At 39.6% G+C, this 23,417-nt stretch overlaps 3 protein-coding genes across 5 annotated transcripts in view; 2 read left to right on the top strand and 1 right to left on the bottom strand.

The window, feature by feature from the left end:
* The window catches only part of zbtb20 (zinc finger and BTB domain containing 20), a 33,168-nt gene extending 20,528 nt beyond the window's left edge, over positions 1–12,640 (top strand). For both annotated transcript variants that reach the window (XM_075487756.1, XM_075487755.1), the window contains one exon: positions 829–12,640. In XM_075487756.1, coding sequence (XP_075343871.1) covers positions 829–1,364 — 536 coding nt within the window. In that variant the 3' untranslated portion in view covers positions 1,365–12,640. The remainder of the gene's footprint in view (positions 1–828) is intronic.
* Positions 12,641–15,567: 2,927 nt separating this feature from the next.
* On the bottom strand, positions 15,568–17,859 carry LOC142402196 (ADP/ATP translocase 2). The gene is made up of 4 exons (XM_075487751.1): positions 17,640–17,859; positions 16,350–16,836; positions 16,119–16,259; positions 15,568–16,014 (listed from the first exon to the last, which is right to left on the bottom strand). The coding sequence occupies exons 1-4, from the start codon at positions 17,748–17,750 to the stop codon at positions 15,857–15,859; spliced, it is 897 nt and encodes a 298-aa protein (XP_075343866.1). The 5' UTR covers positions 17,751–17,859; the 3' UTR covers positions 15,568–15,856.
* A 3,330-nt stretch (positions 17,860–21,189) lies between these two features.
* LOC142402195 (GDNF family receptor alpha-4-like) overlaps positions 21,190–23,417 on the top strand; it is a 35,226-nt gene continuing 32,998 nt past the window's right edge. Inside the window, exon 1 of one of the 2 annotated variants that reach the window (XM_075487749.1) lies at positions 21,190–21,750. In XM_075487749.1, coding sequence (XP_075343864.1) covers positions 21,609–21,750 — 142 coding nt within the window. In that variant the 5' untranslated portion in view covers positions 21,190–21,608. The remainder of the gene's footprint in view (positions 21,751–23,417) is intronic. The other variant, XM_075487750.1, reaches the window with a different exon arrangement.

Below are 23,417 nucleotides of genomic sequence, written 5' to 3'. Positions count from 1 at the left end.
AGTTTTTGGCTTTAACAGTCTGCGCATTGCCCTAACTCCTTCAGGCTACTAACAATGAAAACCTAACCAACAGTGTTGCAGCATGCATCTCTTTGTGGAAAACAGCACTGTGACAAAGAAAACACAGGTTTAAATAATTCTAGCTGGAGGTATGTTCCCGTGCTGAAAAAGTAACATTTTTGGCTTCGGGCGTCTGATGTTTCAGCACAAGCTGAAGTCAGATGATCCTGCCAGTGTCTGTGTGGTACTAAGAGTCTGTTGGCCGTGTTTCAGGAGAAATAAAAATCTAAATTTGCCTTGATTCCATTCCAAACAACCGACTAATTTGCTATTTTTTTTTTTTGTCTTTAATAAACAGACATGTGCTGATTTGCACACAGCAGCACGAGGACCCTGAAATCTTTCATTAGGAATGACCGTGCCACCCAGATTCTGACATTTCAGAAAATGCCCTTATCAGTCTGGCTGTTTACAAGACGAACAGATGGTGCTAAATTAGCTTTAGGAAAAGAAATGGAAATCATACGGGGAGGTTAAGACTCACCACGGTTCCCCGGAAGTAATGCAAATAAGACACATTTTTCTAAAAACTGAGGCATAAATTTACCGTTCAGCCTGCTGAAGGTTTTTGGGTTTATGTAAAGGAGATTTGCAAGCATGGCAACAGCGTTACATCACAAGATTCCAAAAGTTTGTTCAGATGTGATCGTCCAAAAATAGAAAACAAAATGCCAACTTTTGGGTTTTTTTTAATTTAGTTTGAGGCGATTTTTCTCTACATTAATTAACCCCTAAACGCTTTTTTTTTTTTTTTGTATGTACATCCAGGTGAGAAGCCTCATCAGTGCAGCATCTGCTGGCGCTCGTTCTCCCTCAAGGATTACTTAATTAAACATATGGTGACACACACAGGGGTGCGAGCCTATCAGTGCAGCATTTGCAACAAGCGCTTCACCCAGAAGAGCTCTCTTAACGTCCACATGCGGCTGCACCGTGGAGAGAAGTCCTATGAGTGCTACATCTGCAAGAAGAAGTTCTCTCACAAGACCTTGCTGGAGAGGCACATGGCCCTGCACAGCACGGCGAGCGCCATCACGGGGCTGTCGGTGAGCGCAGGTCCCCCGGGCCCGGTCTCCATTCCCATGCCTATGGCTGTCCCTGAGCCTGGAGCTGGAGTGGTGGCCCTTGCCATGCCAGTGAGTGGAGGTGCTGGAGTAGGGGCCGGGGTTGGAACAGGAGTGGGTGTAGCTGCTGAAGCAAGCTGCCAAGAAGGGACCACCTACGTGTGCTCCGTCTGCCCTGCCAAGTTCGACCAAATGGAGCACTTCAATGACCACATGCGAATGCATGTCTCCGATGGATAAGTACAAATAAATAAACTTCTTTGAAAAAGAATGACATACAAAATGGCACTAGATTTTCCTTTAATTATTTTGAGGTATGAAGAGTAATGAGTATAGACACTGGCACATTAAGTTTCCCAAAAAAAAAAAAGGTTTCTTTACTTTCTTTTTTTTTTCTGTTATTCTAAAAGAAAAAAAAAGATGGTGGCCTTAAGGCTTAGTAGTTTGATATTGATCTACTGGATGGATCCTAACTACAGGCCTCTAAATGTATGCTTTCCTAAAATACTGATTTATGTGTTGAACACTACCGAAAGGCCTACGAAAGAAACACGTACACACAAACACACCTTTAGTGTAGAGAAGTCTGAATGACTATAAATGAGCAAATATGTTTGAGGATTTGTGTATTTGCATATGTCTATCTGTTGTCCTTGTGTGTGCGCGCGCACGTGTGCGTACGTGCGTGTGTGTGTGTGTGTGTGTGTGTGTACACTGCCATGAAACAGAAATCATGGCGGTTGTGAACCCATACTGACCAGTTTGGAAACTAGATGTCCAAGCTTACTGTGGTATAATTTACGACAATAACAAGAAAAAAGAAAAAAAAAAAGTCATCTGGGGTTGGGCTACATATTCCCTCTAAAAAAAATACTGATGGTCACAAGATTGCCTTCTTACATCAAATAAAAAAGGAGAGTAGTTAATTTGACACTGGGTTTTATGTGTTCCTATGGTATTAAAGGATTATAATGCAGCTGTTGTCAAGGTACCAATTTTAATCATTTTACTGAAATGTGACTTCCTGTCAGAGGTGATGGGGACAACTATTCCTCATAGGTTTTATGATTATTTTCCATGCGTTTTGATCGTCAAGATAACGTTTACTAAATTTGGTGTGTTGATGAGACAGTATTTGAGCAAAAATATGTTTCTTTTTTTTTTCTGAAGTTTGGAGTTTAACTCATTTGCATACACACTGCCACTTAATATCTTAAAAGACTGTTAAGGCTGTTAGACCTCTTTCATTGCAAAAACACATTGAAAAACAAAAATAAAAAAACAATGTTTTTTTTTTTTAGCCTTTTACACTCACAGTTTGGCAGGCAGGAATTTGCAACTAAACTCTCCTCTTCGGAGTTGCTGCTCCTCAACTTGCGCCCGACTGTTTTAAAGGGACGCAGATTTGAAAACGAAAGGATTTGTCACTTCAGCTGCTGCTGAGTAGCCTGCGTTGGCTTTAATTTTATAATTAAATTACAGTTTTGTGGGAGTTTTTTTTTTAGAAAGCTATTGATTTGAACAATGATTTAAAAAAAGAAGGGGTCATTCAATTCAAATCAAATTTAAAAATCCAAAAACGATATAGCCACCCTGATCCTGGAAAGCTGCATAACCGGTTCATTACGGCTGCAGAGCTGTTTCAGCAGGTGGGAGCAAAGTGCATCACATTTTGTGTGATGGCGCTCCCTGAAGGCTCAAATGGCGTGCAGCGTTTTGAAAGGAAATACAGCCGGAGAGCAAAAACAAGTTGCTCATTGCTCGATGGATATCACACTTTTGCATATACCCCAAGTTGCAGATGGACTGTGTAGAAAATTGCATGCATTCCTGGTGTTTCTGATACCTCGACACAGCATGGGCAGAATAGATGTGGAGGCTTGTGTGTGCAAGTTGTCATCCGTGCATCACATCACTTATGGCTAATTTCTGATATTAGAATTCTTTTTATATTGCTTTTTATCCAGGATAGGTCTCACACACACACACACACACACATACACATGCAACTGCTTGCAACTGCAATCTGAAGGATTTGCTTTTTTTTTAAGTGAGCAAACACTTCCGTAGTTGAATAATTAAGAGAATAACTAACTGCATATACGGGGGTCTTTAAAAGACCTGCCGTCAATTTTCTTTTTTTAAAAAGTGCTACTTTGCACATTTTCTTAAAATGCCTGTGCTTGATATTTAATAATTTTTTTCCTTCAATGAACTTTCTTTTAATCAATTTTAAAGGAAAAAAAAGCATTTTTTTAAGATCTTGATAAGTGGACTGCATTATTTTCTTGCATATATGTTGCACTGCTTAAACCAATAAGTGCACTACTGTTAACAGAGATGTTATAGTTTTAGAAAAAGAGGATTTTCTTTCTTTCTATATATTTGGTTGTAGAGTTCACATGTAACAGAATGGCTTCGTTTCAAACTTCTTCATCGATTAATCAAACAAATCTTGGCTTTTATTATCGCTTGCTGTTACCTACAGTATATCCTCGTGCCGTGCTGATGCAAGCATTTATTTTTTATTTAAACCATCGCGTGTGCTCATCTATGTTTTATTCTTTTGAGTTCTTCCGTGGAGTCCGTTCCCTATAAACGTTTATTTGATCGCTTCTTTCTTTAAGGAACAGTGCAGAATTTTCCTATGAGAACATCCAAGCCAAACAGCATAAACAGTAAAACAACAGCAGTGATAATAAACACAACTCCCGTCCAACTCCGTTGGCGGAGGTAATAATGACTAATATAATATTAATAATATGTGTGCGTGTAACGTAAGTGATCTGTGTATCCTAGAACAACTTTCTGTGGGTTAGAGGTGCGGGAAGGTGATAGAATGCAGCTTCTTTGATATCTGTCCGTCACTTGTACACAGTCGTGTCCCTTCCTTGGTGTTTGTATGTCTGTGAGTGTCTGTGTGGTAAAATAGCCTAATCAAATCGTTGATAAGTGGAATATCTCAACTGTAGGGCTTCCTTACAATATGCAGCGCAGGTACTATATGAGAAGCAGCTCTCCAAACCTTTTGGACTAATAAGGCACCTGGAACACTTGTTCTGAGACTCGACTGAAGCGCTTCGGTCAAGTGACCGTCGACTTCATGGCGCCAGTTTTTTTGGAGAAGTTCGGTGCTGGTTGTTAGATTTTCAGAGCCATGTGGGGAAAAAAAAATCTAAAAGTTTTTGACAGAAATACTCCAACAGCGTTGAGGTTGGTCCTCAGTGAAAGTGGCCCATTGTTGAACGTTTGATTGGGCCCGTTTCTATGGTGTGCGTTATATGCCTAAAACTGTTTGGTTCCTGTTTGTAGCTGTCGTTGCCAGGATGGCAATATTGCTGCATGCTCGTGCTATATTTGTCTCTACACAGCACGTGGAGGGTAATCTCATGCCTTAACAGACAATGGACTAAGTAGAAATATGTAAGCAACTGCCGAGATCTCTTTCCAACAGTATTGCCACATGTACTGTACGGCACACAGCGCACGAGGTCGGTGGTCGTTGTCCGTTCAAGTTAAACACTGCCAAACCAACATCATCACTTCGTCAGCAGCGGAGGCAGAGACGTGGAGTTGAGCTGTTTCAGTGTAATAAGTGTATTCAGTGGTTTAGCATTCCCTCATGGCACCTAAATTTTTTGACATATTTTGTGTGAACACATATATCAAATGCACTATTGACTGTAGCTATAGATGAGTGCAACCAGCTTTGTGGTATCATTGGTCTAAATAGTAGATTAAGTAGCTCGATGTTGGTTTTTTGACATTTTTTCTTCTTTTTTTTCGTTCAATTTTCACAATTTACACTATCGGTCGTTTCTCTCTATCACTTTTTCTGGGGTAACAAAAGTAGCCAATCTTAACGTGATTCGGGTGAGGGCTAATAACTCATCCCCATCTTGTATCATAGGGTGTTTGATAGCAGACCGGGCTTGGTAGGGAAAGAGCCTCGGCTCAAGTGTGTCCATGTGCTATAGCATTACTCCCCCCCCCCCATCCCTCCCCCGCTGCATCAGCATCACACGCTCTTCACTGTCCATAGTTCTATATTCTTATATTTCCTCAGCTTTCTCGTGGTTTGGTGCTTAATTCTCTTCTCTCGGTGTTGCGGAAAGTCTACTGAAAGTTTGTTGCAACATTATCCAGAAAGAAAAAAAGTCATTTTTCTCAATCGTGCTTCTTCTCGTCGTAGGTTCTAATCTAAACTTTTATGTTTTGCAAAAAAAAAAAAAAAAGTGTGCCGATATTTTCCAGAACAAAAAAAACCTTTTTGAAAAGTAGATGATATAGCCTTTGAGCCTGCAGCTGTTTGTGTTGTGTTTCAGATATATTCCTGTTTAGGTTTCGTTTATCTTAGCGTAGAGACAAAGGGTCTAAAGTGCATTGTTGTTCTTCTTGCTGTGAGTTTAATTCATTGTTAAACTTATTTATTTTTAGAATTCCTTACGCTTTTCTCTGTCGGTCATTATGATGTTGATCACAGCTTCACGCAATGAGGATAAAGGATTGTTGAATATTATTGCTGTGTACTGTATATATGTGTGTATATACATATATATATATGTGTATATATAGCAATGATGAGGGTCATTTTGAGTGTGGAACACAGCCGTTTTATCCCGATAAGCATGCGTCTGTCTTTCAGTTCGTCTTTCGGTCTGTCTCAACACATTTTAAGTCACAAAGTTCAAAGTGGAACACAGAAAACACCACTCAGATGATACTTGCAATTGCATTTTTGTCTTACTACAGTACGCAGAAAGAGTGAAATAGATAACTTCTTACAAAGGCTCTATATATTTTAAGTATCAGCGTCTCCACACAGAGAAAGAAATACGTTTTCAGATAGTTTGATAAAATCGTAACTGCAGCTAGAGTATACAATACCTTGTGGGATATAGGGAATATGCCTATCAAGTGCCTATCAGTACATACAGCAACTATACAAAATATTCATAGTTTTTCTCTCCTACATTGCACAAATACAGTATATACACAGTGGACTATTAAGAATATACTATTTATGCTATTGATGCTAAAACCCGGTGGTTGTGAGTGCAGCGTAAGAGAAACCCTTTAAAATACCTTCAAATGAAAATATGTTTTATTTATATACAATAACAGCTACATCAGCAAGTTTTTCCTTTTTTTTTTCTTTCTGTACCTACATTTATACCATCTGGAGGATTAAAAGATTTAAAATACAATCACAGGCTCAATCAGATCAAATCTCCGATTGAATTCAGTTGTTTTTAGTGTAAATCGTTTTTTTTAATTTGTCTTTTAATTAGTTTTATTTTTGTTTTGCAAACAAGCCATAAACTGGAATGTACTGCCTGTTGTGGGGGGGGCAGGTTAACAGTAGGGGGAGCCACCCAGCAGCTGGAGGAGGTGAAGTATACCTACACCTGCACGTTAGATGAGTATAAGAGCATCTCCGAGCTCCGCCGTTTCTTTTTAATCGCTGAGCTGGTTGGAGGAGCAGAAGTGCTCCATGTATGCTCGGATAAAAGCCCCCCAACATGCGAGCCCGTTGCCCGATTTCTTTTTCACAGCGATGATTTAAGTCTGATCTTAGCAGACAGCCTTGTGTGTTTTCTATGTACAACTTGGAGATGTAAAAGGGAAAGCGTTTAGCAACGTTTGGGGGGGGGTAAAAAAGAGACAAAGAGTCAACAAATGCTCATTTCTATAACCACAACTTGGAGACTAAATGAGATTTCAAATTGAGTGTTTTGGCCTCAGAAAAACACAGCTTCGCAGGCACTACGGTCTGTAAATGGTTGGAAGAAAACATGAAAACAAAACTGAGAGAAAGTATGGCAGAATAATGAAAACTGAAAATAGATTGAGTTTCAGGACTGAGTGGCTGTGAGACAAAGGGTTTTTGGGATGGCTTGTTATTCTGTCCCCTGTGGACTAATTACCACAGTTTTCTCTCAAGCCTTCTCCAGTTTAGCTGCCGTGCCAATATTAGGGAGGCGTGCACTTTTAAATTACACCACTGTTGTTAAATTAGCAGCGAGAAACAGAAAAAAATACCAAAAAGACCTTTTATCACGATAATATGAGAAGTTTCTGAAAAGAAAAATCAAGTGATCGTCCTCATTTTGAATCTTTCAATCCTCCATTAAGCATAGTTTTCAAGTAAATAGGAGAAAACAGCTATGATTAACAAATACACACTTAGTCTCATGGACATTTAATGTTGAAATAAAGCATTTAACATATAGGCAATGTGATATAGCTAGTCCCTGTCATCCAACCGTCACTCTAACATTCAGAAACCGTTCAGATTTTACAGATATCCGGATTCCGTTTTTGGTTCTGAGCTTTACAAACACTGAAGCAGCAGATTGTAAAGTAGCCTACAACACAGGTGTGCTGAGCTATAGTGACATCTAAATTATATTTACTATGAACATGCAGTTATTACACTACCCCTGGTGAGCTTTCTAACAGGCAGGTAACAACCACACATCAGTCCAAGTGAAGCATGCAGTCCTGTCTCCACGGCGCTCTCCTGTAGGGGAGCGTTTGTTTCTGACAGCACAAACAGTATTTTCAGTGTCCCCCCCCGCCCCCCGATGACGATATCTTTTCTTTATCACAGCGATGGTGGTGGTTGGGGGGGGGGGACTCAGACATGTTTTAGCCTCCAAAGACTAAACACTGAGGGTCTTTGTGCTCTCCGTCACTGCAGTCTTTGGCTCAGTTCAGCTTGATGAGACAATTAAGTTTTAAAGTGAGCAGCCGCTTAACTAAAAACATGCATTCCTGTGTAAATCCAGCACATTCCAACTCCTAGTCTGGCATTGGTTTTCCACACTGAAGTCACCTAATCTTATGCAGAATTACCAGCACTTAAATGGTTTTGAAAATCCACGTCGCGTATTTCAGAATTTTTTAATCACACTCAAGTCGAGCAAAATTTATACTTCCCCTCAAAATGCATTTTTTTAAAAACGATCTCATCTCGCTGTTCGCTGTGATTCCGCCACGAAATCACAAAGCTTCGAGGCACAGCTTTCTGCTCGCGTGAACTGTTTTTTATAGACGACATGCACCGTGATATTTACTCTGTCTCTCTTTTGTGTGTTGGTTTGCTCCTTTATTTTGAGCATAAAGTTGAGAAAAAAAAATTCAACGTGAAAAGAAAAACAAGTCGAGGCTCTTTTTGCCGCCAACACGTGCGCTCCGCCGCCATCACCGCCGGGCTCCAGGGCGTGTTAACGCGCTCAGAAGTGGGCGGTGATTTCTCAAAGCAGGGCCGTGCTAATCATTAGGAATTACATTTGATGATAGAAAAACAACAACAACAAAAAAAACTGTACTAGACAATGTTTGTTTTGACAAACCAAAGAAGGGTTAGGATCATTTAAGTTTCTAGTCTTTTTAACGTGTGTGGGGTTCCTGTGATCGGGCTCGATTGCTGTAGTTTTTACTGTTTGTTTCCTCTTTGTTTTTCCTTCTCTCGGTTGGGTGCTTGTGAAAATGCGTATGTGTTTTGTCACTTGATCAGTTGTTTATATAGTTTTGTGGTTGTGTTTATTTGCCTATTGTAGACCAAAATAGATATTTTTTTTTTTTTTATAAGAAATGCAACAAAACATAAAAAATGAATCCGACACAGTAGCTGTGATGTAAACTATGGCATGTTGAAACATGTATAAGATTGTAAATGTTGCATTGTCCCTCTGGCAAAACATTACACTCAATACTCATTGGTCATGTCTTTTACACACGTTTACCAAATTGGTGTACACCTCTTCACCTTCACTTGGGATTGCATCGAAATGATTGTTTTGTTGGGTTTTTCTTTCTTTCTTTGCTACAGTTCAAATATTTGGCACTGTCTGATGTTTTTAAGGCTGTCCCTAAAAAATACTAATCAAACGTTGTTACTTGGAGTACATTCAGCCATTTATACTTGAGATGGACCAAGATGTTAAGTTTGCACATATTTGTAAGTTGTTTATTTAAGCCAAAAAAAAGAGAAAAAAAGAAGAGGAAATTGAATAATAATAATAACACACAACGTTCAGTCTCAACAGTTCAAGTGAAATAAAACTGAGATCCAGCCATCTCGACGTGATAAAAACCAAACTGTAAGATGGATTTATCCCTCACAATCAGGGCCGAATGCGTGATCAATTTGGATTATTTGCTACAATGCATATGGTCTGCCAGAAGAATGTAAAGCATTTGGCAATTTTCATTTGGCTTTGGACAATATTGCATTACTGTAAGCTCTAATTCTAGGTGAATCTGCTGTATACTATTCATCCTGTGGTTTCAAAATAGGAAATTGAATTACTGTAATTGAAGCAATGTTTATACCTGCGCCGAAGATATTAAGTAAATCACAAATCTAATGTACCCGTTTGATTAAAAAAAAAGCAGCTTGATATTTCTTTCTTTTCTTTCCCATCAGGCTTTTTGCTGCCATATCATGTATGTAGATGCTTTTGTAAACGTGCACTTGAGTTGAACTATGAGATGTGCTTATAAATATGTGTATATTTTGTTTGGCTTTTCTTTTTTGTTTGGCCTATATTAGCTTGATATTTTTATGATTTTTTTTTCCCACCCTACGAATAATTTCTCTTGATAGTTCTGAACTTGGCAGAAGTGGAGCTGTTGTAGTAACGGTAGTTAACATCACAACTAAGCAACCCTGAAATATATGCTGCAGTAATGTGTTTTCAGTTTGTTTTTGATAATTTATGCTCCGAGTTGGTTTGTGTTTTATTATTATTGTTGTTTTTATGAAACAAGCTTGTTTGAAATGTATTGACTGCTGTTTAGGGGATAAAGATGATTTTTTTTTTTTTTTATGTATGTGCGAGGACGTTTTTTTTTTATATAATATGATTTGTCAAACACTGGACTGGAGTGAGTTTTCCAACATTTCCAAGTTGAGAGATGTATTTGACAGACATAACTGCACAGATGACACCCGTTAGCACATGTGAGCAGACAGATGAAGCACATCCTCCCAGCTGTACAGGGCGGGCGGGGGGGTGGAGACTAACAAACGCCACCATCCTCCCGTTCAAAATAGGAGTCCTATGGATGTAAAGGGTTGAGATTTTGGACTTTGTGCTGGTAATTGCATTCACTGGATGAGGGGTTATTTGTAATAGGAAATATTTATTGGGGTTTTTCCTCCAAATTGTTGCAAGGCATCGGCTGGTGACAGATTTTATGCATTTAAGCATTTAAGAATGCTCTTTTAAACCTTCATTAAAATCATAAAGGGACACCACCTCACGGCTTAAGCAGTCATCACAATCACCTGATATGTTCTCTCTCTACGGTGGAGCAGATTGTGTCTCATCACACCAAACACCACTTCTCAAACCAGAAAGGAGATTTGCACTAGACTGATTTCGGTCTTCAATCAAAAAGCAATATAAGTCACTCTACACGTCTCTGAACCGTGTTATTGGACGGTTGTCGCTGAGTAAATGGTGATATTCGACTTTACTTGTAGTCAAAGGTACAGAATCAGTTGCCTCTTTAAGTGCGCATCCATGTGTAGTGGTTTGTAGCAGTTTTTTTTTTTTTTTTTTTCCTTTTTGTTTCTCTTTACCCAGCACTACCCCGAGTATTAGCGTCCAGAATCGAGGGGCATTAAAACCTGTTGTTTCCTCCTGTGATCGTTCAGGACAAATCACGCAGCTCTTGCAGATCTGAAATGGGAGACCGGATTATATTGCGAGGAAGAGAATCATTCACAATGAGTCAGCGTCAGTCGTCTTCATCACGCAGCCTGCAACATGTTAGAAGTCGAACACAAATGCCAAAAGATAAAACCCAGATGTCCACTGTCGCGCACGCCACTCCTGTGCAAACACTTGTCCTACGTCTCTGCACATTTTGGTCACTAATGGTGCTGTTTCTTCTCCCCTGAGATGCTACAATAGATGCTTTAAAGTGAATCAATAATGAAATACTTCTCAGAGGGAGAAGAAAAAACCTGCATCGTTTGGCTACGTGTGTAGAGAGTCTTTATCCACCAAAATGTATCATATTTCATCCTTTTTCCAGCAAATTCATCCACAGTTACAGCAGTTATCGACTTTCACGTCATCATTTCGTTGATGGATAAGTGTAAATTTTCCAATAATTCACAAACAGCAGAACTTCACCGTTTTCTCTGGATGTAGTGGCTTTCCTGTTTTCACCGCTTTGTGGTGTTGTTGAAAGATGTTGCGGTTTGTCTAAATATGTTGCGTGTTAGAGGAAGCATAAGTATGTGCCTTCTTGTAATCTCCTTGGTGAGCTTGTTATTATTGAGAAGCTGAAGCCAGCCAATTGTGTTTGCACTAAAACCAAATTGCTTTTGTGATGTAGACTATTTAAGCAAGCTTGTTGCGTCACTTTAACCGTACAGTATGCATGAGGGTGAAATTGGTAAGTCTAGGGCTAGAGCTCTCATCTGTTGACCCGTAAACCAGTGCAGCTTAGAGGATCTTGTGAATATATCTTGGCTTAGTTTCGCATTTAGTTCATCTCCTTTATTCATCAAGTTTTTTTTTGTTTTTTTGTTGTTTTTTTCACAATTTCAGCAGTAAAAAAAAAAAAAAAAAAAGTTTAAAAAAAAACAATAAATCAAATATCACATACCATTAAATACAGCTTTTACTTTCACATGCCACAGTTAGAGTTACACAACTGCAGAAGAGATGAATCCATGGGAACGCATGAGTATACGAGGTCGCCTCAAGACTATTGGTCGAATTTGTTTAGGTTGCTTTTAAAACTTGTATTTATTACATACTTCGTCAACATCTAAGAAAGGCCTACATGCTTTGAGTCTTACAATTGCACCTTATTCATGTAAGTCCATGTGGGGGGAAAAAAAAGAAAAAAAAAAAAGGCTGGCAGCGTAATATCTCTGATTTAGCACCTTACTACACAGCATGTTTTCACTTTATGCCAGTTTAGCTATTCTTCCATGTGTATGATTTCAAAATTAAATCTCATATTTTGTGAAATTGTTTCATGGGATGTGCCAAAGTTTGGAGGCGATCTCCCAAGTGTTTATGCTTATCATTTTCTTTTCCTCCTCCTTCAGTTATAGCAACGGTATGTCAAAACTTTCCTATAACAGTGTGTGGAATCAATTTATCTCAGCAAACAGTATCATTACTTGCCATTTTACAATAAGCCCTGTATTTCACATATATTTACCAGTGATGTGTATTTGTTATTATAAAGAAAATAGCCGTAAAAGCTTCATTATGTTACATAATATTGTGACTTTTTTCGAAAAACTGTGAAGACTTATCTTGCATATACTTTATAAAGAAGTATTAAGCCTTAATACAAAAGACTAAAAAAAGTGTGGAAGAATAAACTGATTGTTGCTAAGTAAGGATGATTTTTGTAAATGTTACCAGCACTTTTTTTGTAATTTTCACTCTCTGAGGTATTGTACAAGTTCAAGCTGTTTGTGAAGTTTGATTATGAAGGAATAAAAACTAGTACTTTCCTGTACTTCACAGAAAGTCTTGTTGCTGTTTTTCTTTTTGTGCATTTTCTCATTAAAAATGCAGACTAAACAATCTCGTCTACACAAAGATAAAGTCCATAACATAACCCTTCCAAATGTGAGCTATCAGGACAGAGTTTATAAAGATAATTATGTAGAAAATAACATGCTTCAACTGAATATAATTGAATGAAAAAGCAGTTGTAGCTAAAATTATCCCCATAGATAATAGTAGCCTGGTGATAGTGGTTTGTGTTGACTCCAAATACAGTTGGAAGAGCTGATACCATGAAGAACAGGCTGGAATGTTTCCCAGAATGCACTGGGCAGAAGGCAGGAAACACCCTGGACAAGCTGTCAGCTGGTGGCAAATCTAACAATGATTAATAAACTATCATTCCTCACACCTACAGACAGTTCAAGCGTGCAGACTCACAAGTGTTTGGACTGTGGGCGGAGACTGATACATCCGGCGTAGACACAGAAAAACACACGAGTGGGAGTAAGGTCCCTCTGTGAGGCTACGCTGTAAGACACAGGCCGTGATTATATCTCAGTCAGCTGATCTGCTCTGAAGCTATCAGTCGGCATCGTGCATGTTTAACCCGAGCAGCACAGATTTTAGCTGTTGTTCATCAAGAAGTCAGTGAGTGACGAGCAGAACTCTGGATGATTGAATTAAAATCACCATCATGTTAAGCTAAATCAAACTGAAAGCTAATGATATTTATTGGTTTGTGTAATTTTAGTCAAACAATAATAACACATTTAGGTAGAATTAAATTCACACTAATTAATGTTCCGATTTGTAATTTTGAATTAAAGCTTTCTGAATCTGAAAGGACGTTTATATGGTGCAATGTGAATAGTTTATAAGAGCTTTCTTTGGGGGGGTGATTGTTGGATTCATACCACATTAGCTCTTTATATATCGTCTACTTTTGGGATGCAGGAAGCTTTTATTAGAAAAGGGACATTGCAACACGTCCAGATAGAACACATTAAAGCGCATTTACAGACAAAAACAACAGGAGGTCGGTTAACACCACAAAGACGAATGATTAAGAGACCAAATCTGTTGACTTCTTTGCCACGCTGGTTGGACAGTGGGATGCATTTGCATGAATCAATAAAGCTTTAGTGAAAAGCAGAACTGCTGTCAATAAAGTGTAGTCTCAGTCTACTGAATATAAATGTACCAAAGTAGAATTATAGATATTCAGACTATTCAAATAGGCCCAAATGTAACACACACACACACACACACACACACATTAATTGACCACAGGCCTGCTTGAATAACTTGGCTTTGTGTTTGTTATTGAATGGGACACAGTCGTATTGGACCAAACCGGACTGGAAGGCCTACGCCCAACCGCAGAGACCTGATCAGATGATAAACAGTAAGTTATGCAGAAATGTACCACACTGGGGGTGTAGGAGTCAGGGAAGGGGCCTCGAACCAAGACACTGTTAAAAATCAGTGATTAGTGCACTCTATTGGCTAAATTAATCAGTTTACGCAGCTGCATGTCTATTTCACTCTGTTTTTATTTCTTCATTTAATATAAATTCTATATGATCCGTATAAATTAGACTGTTCTCAGGAGCTCATTTGCTCCATTTTTTTTCTGGCTGTTAATCGTCATAAAAGTCATCACAGTCCAATTGGGTTAGGGTTGATGCCTTGTGGGTAAAATGTTTGCCTCAGATTGACGCGCTGCGTCACACACCGAGAATCTTTGAGTTAAATTCAGTTATCTTAATGATTCTGTATCAATTCGCTTTGTTAGCAACTTTAGATAAAGCCAAATAGTCTTAATTTAGCAAAGATGTCATTGTATTTGGTTGTGAGGTGTCAGGGAATAACACGATAACATCAGGCGTGTTATAAACTTTCCTTTTCTCATCATAAAGCCAGTAGGATTTGTTGCATTTCATTGCTTTAATGTAGTAATGAACCACGTGTTGTTTCCAGCCTGTTGAACACATGGCACATGCTGTTTCTCATTTTATTTGAGTAATTAATCTCAATAAGGAGAGAAATCCTTTTTTTTTCTCTATTTTAAATTTTTCAAGCTTGTTTGAGCTTCAGAGAAAGCGCGGTAATCTTACCTTTCCTTTCCTCTGGCGCCCCCTGCTGGCGCCCATCAGCTCAGGCCAAGCCACGGGCACCAGTTAAATTAACCATGAGTGTACTTTGAAACTTCCACGTCAGTGTAGCTACGGCTGGTTTGCCAGTTTCTGTCACCATTATGTGTATAAACTTCTCCAGCAGCTGGACCTTTATAATCAGTTAGAAACTCGTTTTTTTACACCACACCGTATAATAAAATGCAAGGCATCGCATCACCGACTGTGACTAATTCATAAAACACTGCCAAACCTGAATGCCACTCCCTGTAAACACTGTGAATGCAACCAAATATCAAAGCTTGTTGGAACAAAGTTGCATCAACAGCTTATGTACCCATTTATTGTCATCCAATTTCCCAAAATTGTGTATCATTTTTATTTCAAGACAATTTTTATATATATTCTATGTGCAACATGGTGATGAATATTGTTTTAAAAAAAGATCCTAAACTACACCAAAACAGACTTTTATGACTTTCCCCAGTCTGCCCGCTTTTTTTTTTAGTTAAGAGCACAATCCTGATAATCATGTTGATCTCCTGTGCGCAGTATCCCAACAATCCTCATCTAAATATATGTTCAGAAGAACTACAAACCACTTTGTGCCCTGTAAATAGCGTGCTGTGTGCAAAGGGGCAGACACCTGGGTGATCTACTCTACAATCCTAGAAGTGATCACGGTCAAACCAGGAAGGCTCAGGGAGGGATAAGCACGAGTAAATATAGCAGTAGGGTGTAATCCACTTCGTGCATTTCAGAGTGTTCGTCTCAGGCTGTGAAGGTGGAGGAAACAGGCGACATCAATGGTTAAGTTTGTTCCCCAGAAAAGATTTATTCAGCTTGGGACCATACAAACCTAGTGAATGACAGTAGGAGGTATTCATATTTCTTTTTTAACAGGAATGACATTGGTATAGAGGGTGTGGAACGGTTTTTTTTCTTCTTAAAATCAAAAGATGCACAACGTACAGCCATCGCTCACAGCTACTGGTGAGACACTAGTTTGTTCCCATAAATAAGGCAGAATGCAAAGTCCATAGAAATGGGAAGTTAATACATTTAGCCAAATTGGACAGTGGTGTGACAACATGAAGAATTACATGCGTTTCTTCAGCTCATCGTACAACACGAGCACGAAGGCGCCACCCATGCCCCTGAGCACGTTGGACCAGGCTCCCTTGAAGAAAGCCTTGCCACCCTCATCGCGTGCAATCTTGCGCCAGCAGTCGATGGTCCCGGTGTACATGATGTCAGCTGAGTAGAGAAAAGAGGAGGAGACAAATTAGACAAAGGCGAGACGGTTGATAACAAATGACAAATGTGCGAGTGCAACAACATGCAAATGCAAAGAGACTCACCTCCTTTGCGTCCTGACTGCATCATCATACGTCTACGTACAGTATCGAAGGGGTAGGAGGTCAGGCCAGCAACAGCTGTTACAGACTGTGCAATCATCCAGCTCACCAATATGCTAGTGTTCTTGGAGTCTGGAAGCATACCTATGAAAAGAATAAATAAGCAAAAAAATTATGATCCACAACGCATAACAAACACACAAGCAAGTGAACATCAGCGAGCCACCAACTTACCCTTAGCTGTGTCATAGATGCCGAAGTATGCAGCCCTGTAGATGATGATGCCCTGCACAGACACGTTGAAACCCTGGTATAAGCCTCTAATACCGTCAGACTTGGAGATCTTCACCAAGCAGTCGCCCAGACCGTTAAACTCTCTCGCTGCTCCTGCCTTTCCCACATCAGCTGCCAGACGGGTACGGGCGAAGTCGAGGGGGTACACAAAACACAAAGAGGTGGCTCCGGCAGCCCCGCCGGAGGCCAGGTTTCCGGCGAAGTACCTCCAGAACTGGGTGCGCTTGTCAACGCCATCAAGGAACACCTTCTTGTACTTGTCCTTGAAAGCAAAGTTGAGGGCCTGGGTGGGGAAATATCTGATGACATTGGCAAGGTTACCTCTCCAGAAGGAAAGGAAGCCCTGCTCCTTGGGGATACGGACAATGCAGTCCATGATACCCTTGTACTGCATGTCCGCGGTGATCTGCTTACTGGCATGTTGGACCTGAATAACAAAACAGCAGAAAGAACAAACAGGTTAACAATCAATCGTTGGGCTCATGACAATCACAGGGTCCCCTTGTTGTGACCTTGGTCCCTGTTAAAAGTTGTAAAAGTTGATGAAAAGTCCCCTCTTTCATGAGAGCTATCCGTGTTTAGTCACAACCGTTGATAACAGTTGCTTTAAAGAGTTTTGATGCGACATTGATTCATCAAACACAGATTTTAATAAACACTTAACAGCGTGATAACATAGTAAGATCAACTGTGATCAAAGACTAGTTTAAATCCTTGTCAGTATGCAGGTTAAATATTGATGGATTTAAAACTACTTGAAACGAAAGTGAATTACAACTCAGGGCCTTTGCGCAGCCTTCTCGTTGACATTAAGAGGAAAATGTCGCATGTTTGATTGAGAGTATATGTGGTATACTTTCTTGATTCAAGTTAAGTTGAAATTAAAGAGGTTTAAATAAACTGGAGAAGATGTCATATACTTGTACACAGTGTACCAATGTCACTACAAGCGTTTGTCCTTTGTTAGCTAAACCGGCTAAGGTTAACGCGTAAAGCTAACGTTAGCAGCCGGGCTTGTGTAGGTCATTTCCCCTCCTGCCATGACCTGTCATTTAAATCGTTAAACTCGTTTAAATCAATTCAATATTAACACTTACAGTAAGCAATGATAAACTCTAAGCCTGTGGATGTGCTATGACACTATGGGATCATACTTCACTGCGTCCTATACTGAGATTATACAAGCTAGCCGGCTAACGAAGTGAGCCTTCCGGAAGACCGCAGTTTTACCTGAAGGAGAAGCTTCACTCTCTCGATGGGAGCGACGGCTGTTTTGGAAATGGCAGCAGAGATGCCACCAGCCAAGAAGTCCTTGGCAAACGAAACTGCTGTCTCATTCATGTTGCGATGTTTTTGATGTGCCTTTCAGGTTACCAGTAAACGAGATATACCCCAACTGCCCTCTACAGTTGATGGCCTGCACTGACGAAATGGCCGATTGCGAAGCCGCGTTATGGATTTATCTAGAGAAATAGATCGCGAGAATACACGAGAACTCGGGTACTCAGTTATTGGCTCAGCCCTCAACGTCATGTAATTATCAGCCAATGAACTGTCTAGGTCACGATGGCGTCACTTTGCATAATTTCCTTTTCCCCAAGAAACTAAATCCTTATATTAAATTCCGCTGAAAATCAAATGAGCGACCGTGTGGACTTAACTCGCCCTTATTTGGTTTCTTGTACAGAGTCACGAACATAAAAATAAACGGCTTGACAGATACAGATCTGTACTCTGAGCAGAAATCATTGGTACATACCGTACTTAGTCTGTCAAGGACTCCCAGGGGACGTACCACCACAAGTATTAACTGTTAATTACTCTTAAACAACGATTGACCATGGTATATAGGCACTATTTAGACTATTCGGACACTGTATACATATTTAGACACTATGTACATATATAATTATATAGAGTCTAAAATGGATACCACAGTATGGCTGCCCTGCTTTTCAGTGAAGTGGATTGAGGTTGAATAACATGTCCTAGTTTTACATGGCTTATAAAGGCCCAGAAATTTAGAGGATGTTGCTTATGGAGATATTCTCAATAACACTTCAGTCCATATATCTGTGTTGTTGTTTTTTCAGACTCTGACAGATGTTAGCCAGATGCTTAATATTAAATCAGTTGTGCACCTGTCAGTCAAGGTAATGAGCATATCTGCTTAAAGCCACAACTTGGGAATCTCAAGAGATACCCGCTTCTGTGATTGTAGAACATTATTCAAAACTTTTGCATACATATCACTTCAAAAGAGTTTAATTAAAAATGATAAAATCCCTTAGGTATTTTAACTCTTATAGGGCCTAAAGAATGTTTCTTTTTGCCATCACTGAATTGTAAAAAGACCTCAGTGGGAATGTCTGTATGTACCTTACATTAAGAAAAAAAAAAGTAAAAACTTTATTGCATTCTGCCCTTATTGTATTCTACAGGTGTAGATTTGCTGATAACTTGAATTGGGGAAATATTTCAACTTTTCCATAGAAATAACTCCTTACTAGTGGAGCAAGGGATGTTTCCTTGAAAATGATACACAAATATGTTATTTTTGGGAATTTTCTTTGTAAGTTTAAAGGACACATTTGCATGAGCAATGCATCCAGAGACAGTGGTCCAACTGTTCTGGCAATGTCCCAACTCTACTAAACTTAAGAAATCTCTAGCTTGTTATTATCATCGCAAAAAACCGCCTGGATTCCCAAAATAAATGAAAAGTATAATTCCCTCGGTCTGAACTTAAATACTGTGTCCACTAGGGGGAGGCAAAAGACAATCTACAGCTTTAAACGATCAGGAAAGAGAGCACAAATCACAGGGCGATACAATCAATCATGAACACGCAAAGAGAAAACCCCGAAACAATCAAAATGAGACAGAAAACAGAAATATCACAAATAAAAATCACAAGATAAAAAAATAAAATGATAGAAAATGGGAAGAATAGAAGGATTATTATGTATGTCTAATAGGAGGGTCGGAGGGTCAGGGCCCCTTACTGCCTTCCACCTGACTTTAGAACCGATTACTTACTCAAACAATCAGACTTCTGAATTCACAAACTCTACTATAACACTATTAATAACTTATTTATAAGTGTATTTATGTGAGAATTAAAAAAGGTGTGAACATTATAATTTTGTTAAACTACTTTGCATTACATCACCTGAAATGAAAATAGCATCTTAAATCTCTTAATGATGAAAAAAGCATGTGAATTAAGTATTTTTTTTAATTTTTCCTGACGAGGCTTGACATGCTGCGACTGTCCATGTAGTGACAGTCCATAAGCAAGTCACATGCTCCCGTGATAGTTTATAGCAAATATCATCAAAGAATGGATGGAAAGTTTTTTTTATGTTTTAAATCAGACAAGTTGATAGATGTGATGTGGACGTATCTAAGATTATTGTTGATGTTATACCTAATCATGTTAATTAGGAGATAGTTTAAAACACACAACTGTAAGCCGGTGTCTCATGTCGTGTGCAGTGTTGGCCACAGGGGGGCGCTGTTGGTTTGCTGTGCAGACGGTGCCAAACATGTTCTGGGCAGATCTGCTTTAAATCAACTTGTGAAGATGGAGGAAAGAACAGTGAATTTAAACTTAGCTGAAATCACACTGGGAAACAAGCTGTTTGAAATTTAGTCAACATTTTTGTTCAATGCTCGAGGCACGTTTGATGAGTGGAGGCAGTTTAGTCTAAGTTTGAGTGCAAGGTTACACACTGCCATGGTTACTCTCACAGTGCCACATTAAATGCTATGCTTTATTGTTTTTGTTTGGCTTGATATCTAATTTGAATGACAACCACAGTCTTGTTTTTTTCGGTCAGTATGCAGTTAAACACGTGTGAATGAATCTGCTAATCCCTCTGCTGCCTTTTAATTACAGCGAGGACAGTAGGTCAATGTGCTTTACAATTTGAAATTGCCTTACTTTTTTCTCAGTGAAAAGCAGCTGTGGGTTTATTTAATCATCTCTCAAGGGCAGTGTTTGTTTTGTTTTTTTCAATTGTACACTCAGGGATTTTTAAGGACTTTCGCAAACTGTTAATAAACACTTCAAAGAGAACATAGTGTGCGTTGAACATTGTTTCTTTGAAAAAAGTTGATGGTACAGAACTTTCATGGAGGCCAATCTTAACTCTTACCTTCTTCATAAGGTGCAAATTAGAAAATGATTGTGAGAATTATGCACAAAAAAAGCTGAATTGTTTTTCCTTGAAGGGTGACTTGATATCAAGCCTTTCCCTGCAGTCAAAGTGGGCTGAGTGGACGTCTTTTTTGTAAATTTCCCTTCCTAATCAAAGCCTTTTAACCACACATCAGCCACAGATGAGCTAAATGCTGACATATCCTTGGAGGATGCAGGCTCAGGGCAGTGGAAAGGACTTATTTAATGTAATATTTGATTACCCCAGAAGACTATAGACACGTATAGTAGACAAATTACTAATATCTATAATGATGAAAAATAATGGAAAAGTACTCCTTTAGCTCAAAAACAATAGCAAAGACACTTATGGGTTCATAGTTAAGGTAAAAATATACATAAGTATGTAAATATCTAGAGAATTTTCATACTTCTCATGATCCACAGTATCAGAGAAGGTATATAATAAGTGGTGTAAAAATTCTGTCGATATTCAACGTAAATGTAACCACTTAAACGTAATGGGCTTTCCATTGTAAGGCATAGGTCACAGCGGCTGTCATCCATCAAGTTGATTTCCTAACTTGGCTTTGTGCAGAAACCCAGCCCGTATCCCACAGGAGACATTTTAACATCTCACGGGCGTATTCAGCCTTTTTTTCAGGGGCCAATCACGTTGTGGCTTCAGGAGCCTCAGCGCACAGGTCTCAACTCCGGCTGGACAACTGTGGAGCTGCGGTGGGAACGCGCACGAGTGCAACTGCGACACGACGCACACTTTGGAGAGTGGCGTCTGGCAGGTGTTGGGAGCGCACTGGCTGATTCTCCGGAAATAAACTTTTTTTAGATGACAGTTTTTTTAATTTCGCCCGAATACCTCCGAAAAAATCTAAACGGGATACGGAAAAAATAAATGGGACAACATAAATGGCGAGCACTTGAATCGCTCCGGTTCAGTTTAGTCAACTTAGTGTGGTAGAGCGTCCGATCAGTCTCAGTCCGTTCGGGCGTAGCGGTCACAGGAGCAGCGGAAGAGGATGAGGAGGAGGCGGGTTGATAAAGCAGGAGACGGGTCACCGAGCTGCTGCGAGCCGTGCACGAGTTTCCCACTGTCCAACTCTTCAATGTCACCAGACAAGATGCTGATCGTCGGACTTCTGCTCAACGTTTTCTCTCATGGTAAGCACCACGTTTCTAATTTCAATTTCATTTAATGAACAGCCACCAGCTTTTAAGACATTACTGTTTGTCTGCTGTGTTGAGTGTGACATTGAGAGTTGAGGATGCCCAAAACTTAACCAGGCACGTCTGCATATGCACCCTCTGTTTTCATGCAAATGTCTGCTGATCTGTAACAAAACCCTGATCCCAGATGCACATTGAAAACAGAAGAATTCAGCGCCCATCATTCTGACGAGTTTAACTTTTTTCTAAATTAGCAATATATTTTCTCACTCAAATGATCCTACAGACTGCAGATGGCTCAGATTTAAAGTAAAGGAATAATGGGAGCGGAGGGAAAAACAGGAGCTGGAGATAGAGTCATACATTCAGGGGCAATAATAACAATCCACTCCGGGTTTGAATTAAACTCAGTGGACATAAAATCAAAGAAGCTTATTAAATCATTTTTTTTAAAAGCACCCTTGGATTTTATATGTGGATGACATCATGGATTCAGGTCTGTTAGGATATATCTGCCTTGGACCTGTTCCAAATAGAGCTCTCCCAAGTATTGAACAGAGTGTCCCAGGTCACGCAGATATCACCGTTAAGCTGAAAAATGTCCTCCTTTACATTTTACATTAAACTCAGCTCTGACTGTGATTAAGTGAAGGGTTAAATTTGAAGGCTAACACTCATAAGTTCCGGGCTGAAGCATGAAGGATCAATTCGTTGTGTCTGTGCTTTACGAGTCTTTGTCTCTGCTGATGAACAGATGGAGAAAAACCTCTGAAGCCTGAGTAGATGAGTTTGTATTTCTCTCCAACAATGTGCACTCATTTGGTTCAGCTTCCACCAAATGAGTTCTTAAAACTGAAGTCATTGATCACGGTTATTGATTTTGAATGATAGCAGTTTGATCGTCCTGATATCTCTCTCAGTGCAGCGGTTGTGTATAGGTCCTGTATCTGGATGCATTGGTCTTCATGCGAACCCCAACCCCTTCAGTGTGCTCAGCACATGCTATCCTTGTAAGGATTATGCCAGGAGAGCAGGAGGGACAGGCTTCTCTGCATCCAGGAAAGTTCTGATAATGCCAGCTGAGGCTGCACATTAGAGATTATATGGCAACGAAATGAAAAATGCCTTCTTGTGATTGTCAAACCTTTCAGGCACCCAGTTTATCATGCGGAGTGCCAAACCTACCTGCCAGCCACTTAGATGGAATCACACCAAGAGAGGCTGTTTTTTCAAGTGCTAATTAATGGAGATCTGAATCATTACACATGTAAATGAGATACTCTGCTGTGATGCTGAGTTCTGCCATTACACCTGATTGCAAAAACAATTTTAGGGCTTAAATCTTGTTAATTGACATCACTGAATTAAAAAAAAAAAGGAAAAGTTTCAGAATTTTTCTTTGTATCTCATGGAGCTGCTTTGTTTCTGCCTGACAGTTTTCTACACATAGGTGTTAGTAGAATGACATTCCCTATCCAGCTATAGCCGCTGTGTGAATAGGCCAGGCCGTCAATTTCAAGCAATGTTGTTCCAGCTTTTAGTTTGTCCGACCTTGTTCAGCTCTGCGACCTCCACAATGTTGCCGGGAACTTTAGAGCCGCAGACGCCAGCCTTCCCTACATGTCTGTCACCGAGACCCAGACATGAAACGGGAGAGCTGG

Source organism: Odontesthes bonariensis, chromosome 16, assembly GCF_027942865.1.
Source record: "Odontesthes bonariensis isolate fOdoBon6 chromosome 16, fOdoBon6.hap1, whole genome shotgun sequence".
NCBI classification, from domain to species: Eukaryota; Metazoa; Chordata; class Actinopteri; order Atheriniformes; family Atherinopsidae; genus Odontesthes; species Odontesthes bonariensis.
Note: the sequence above shows the minus strand (reverse complement) of the source record. Positions and strands in the feature narration are given on the sequence as shown.

Coding starts and splice junctions, on each gene's coding strand:
- LOC142402196 (XM_075487751.1), bottom strand. CDS start 17,750: ATGAATGAGACAGCAGTTTCGTTTGCCAAGGACTTCTTGGCTGGTGGC. Junction 16,260..16,349: donor CATCTATGACACAGCTAAGG/GTAAGTTGGTGG, acceptor TTCTTTTCATAG/GTATGCTTCCAGACTCCAAG. Junction 16,015..16,118: donor GCAGTCAGGACGCAAAGGAG/GTGAGTCTCTTT, acceptor TTCTCTACTCAG/CTGACATCATGTACACCGGG.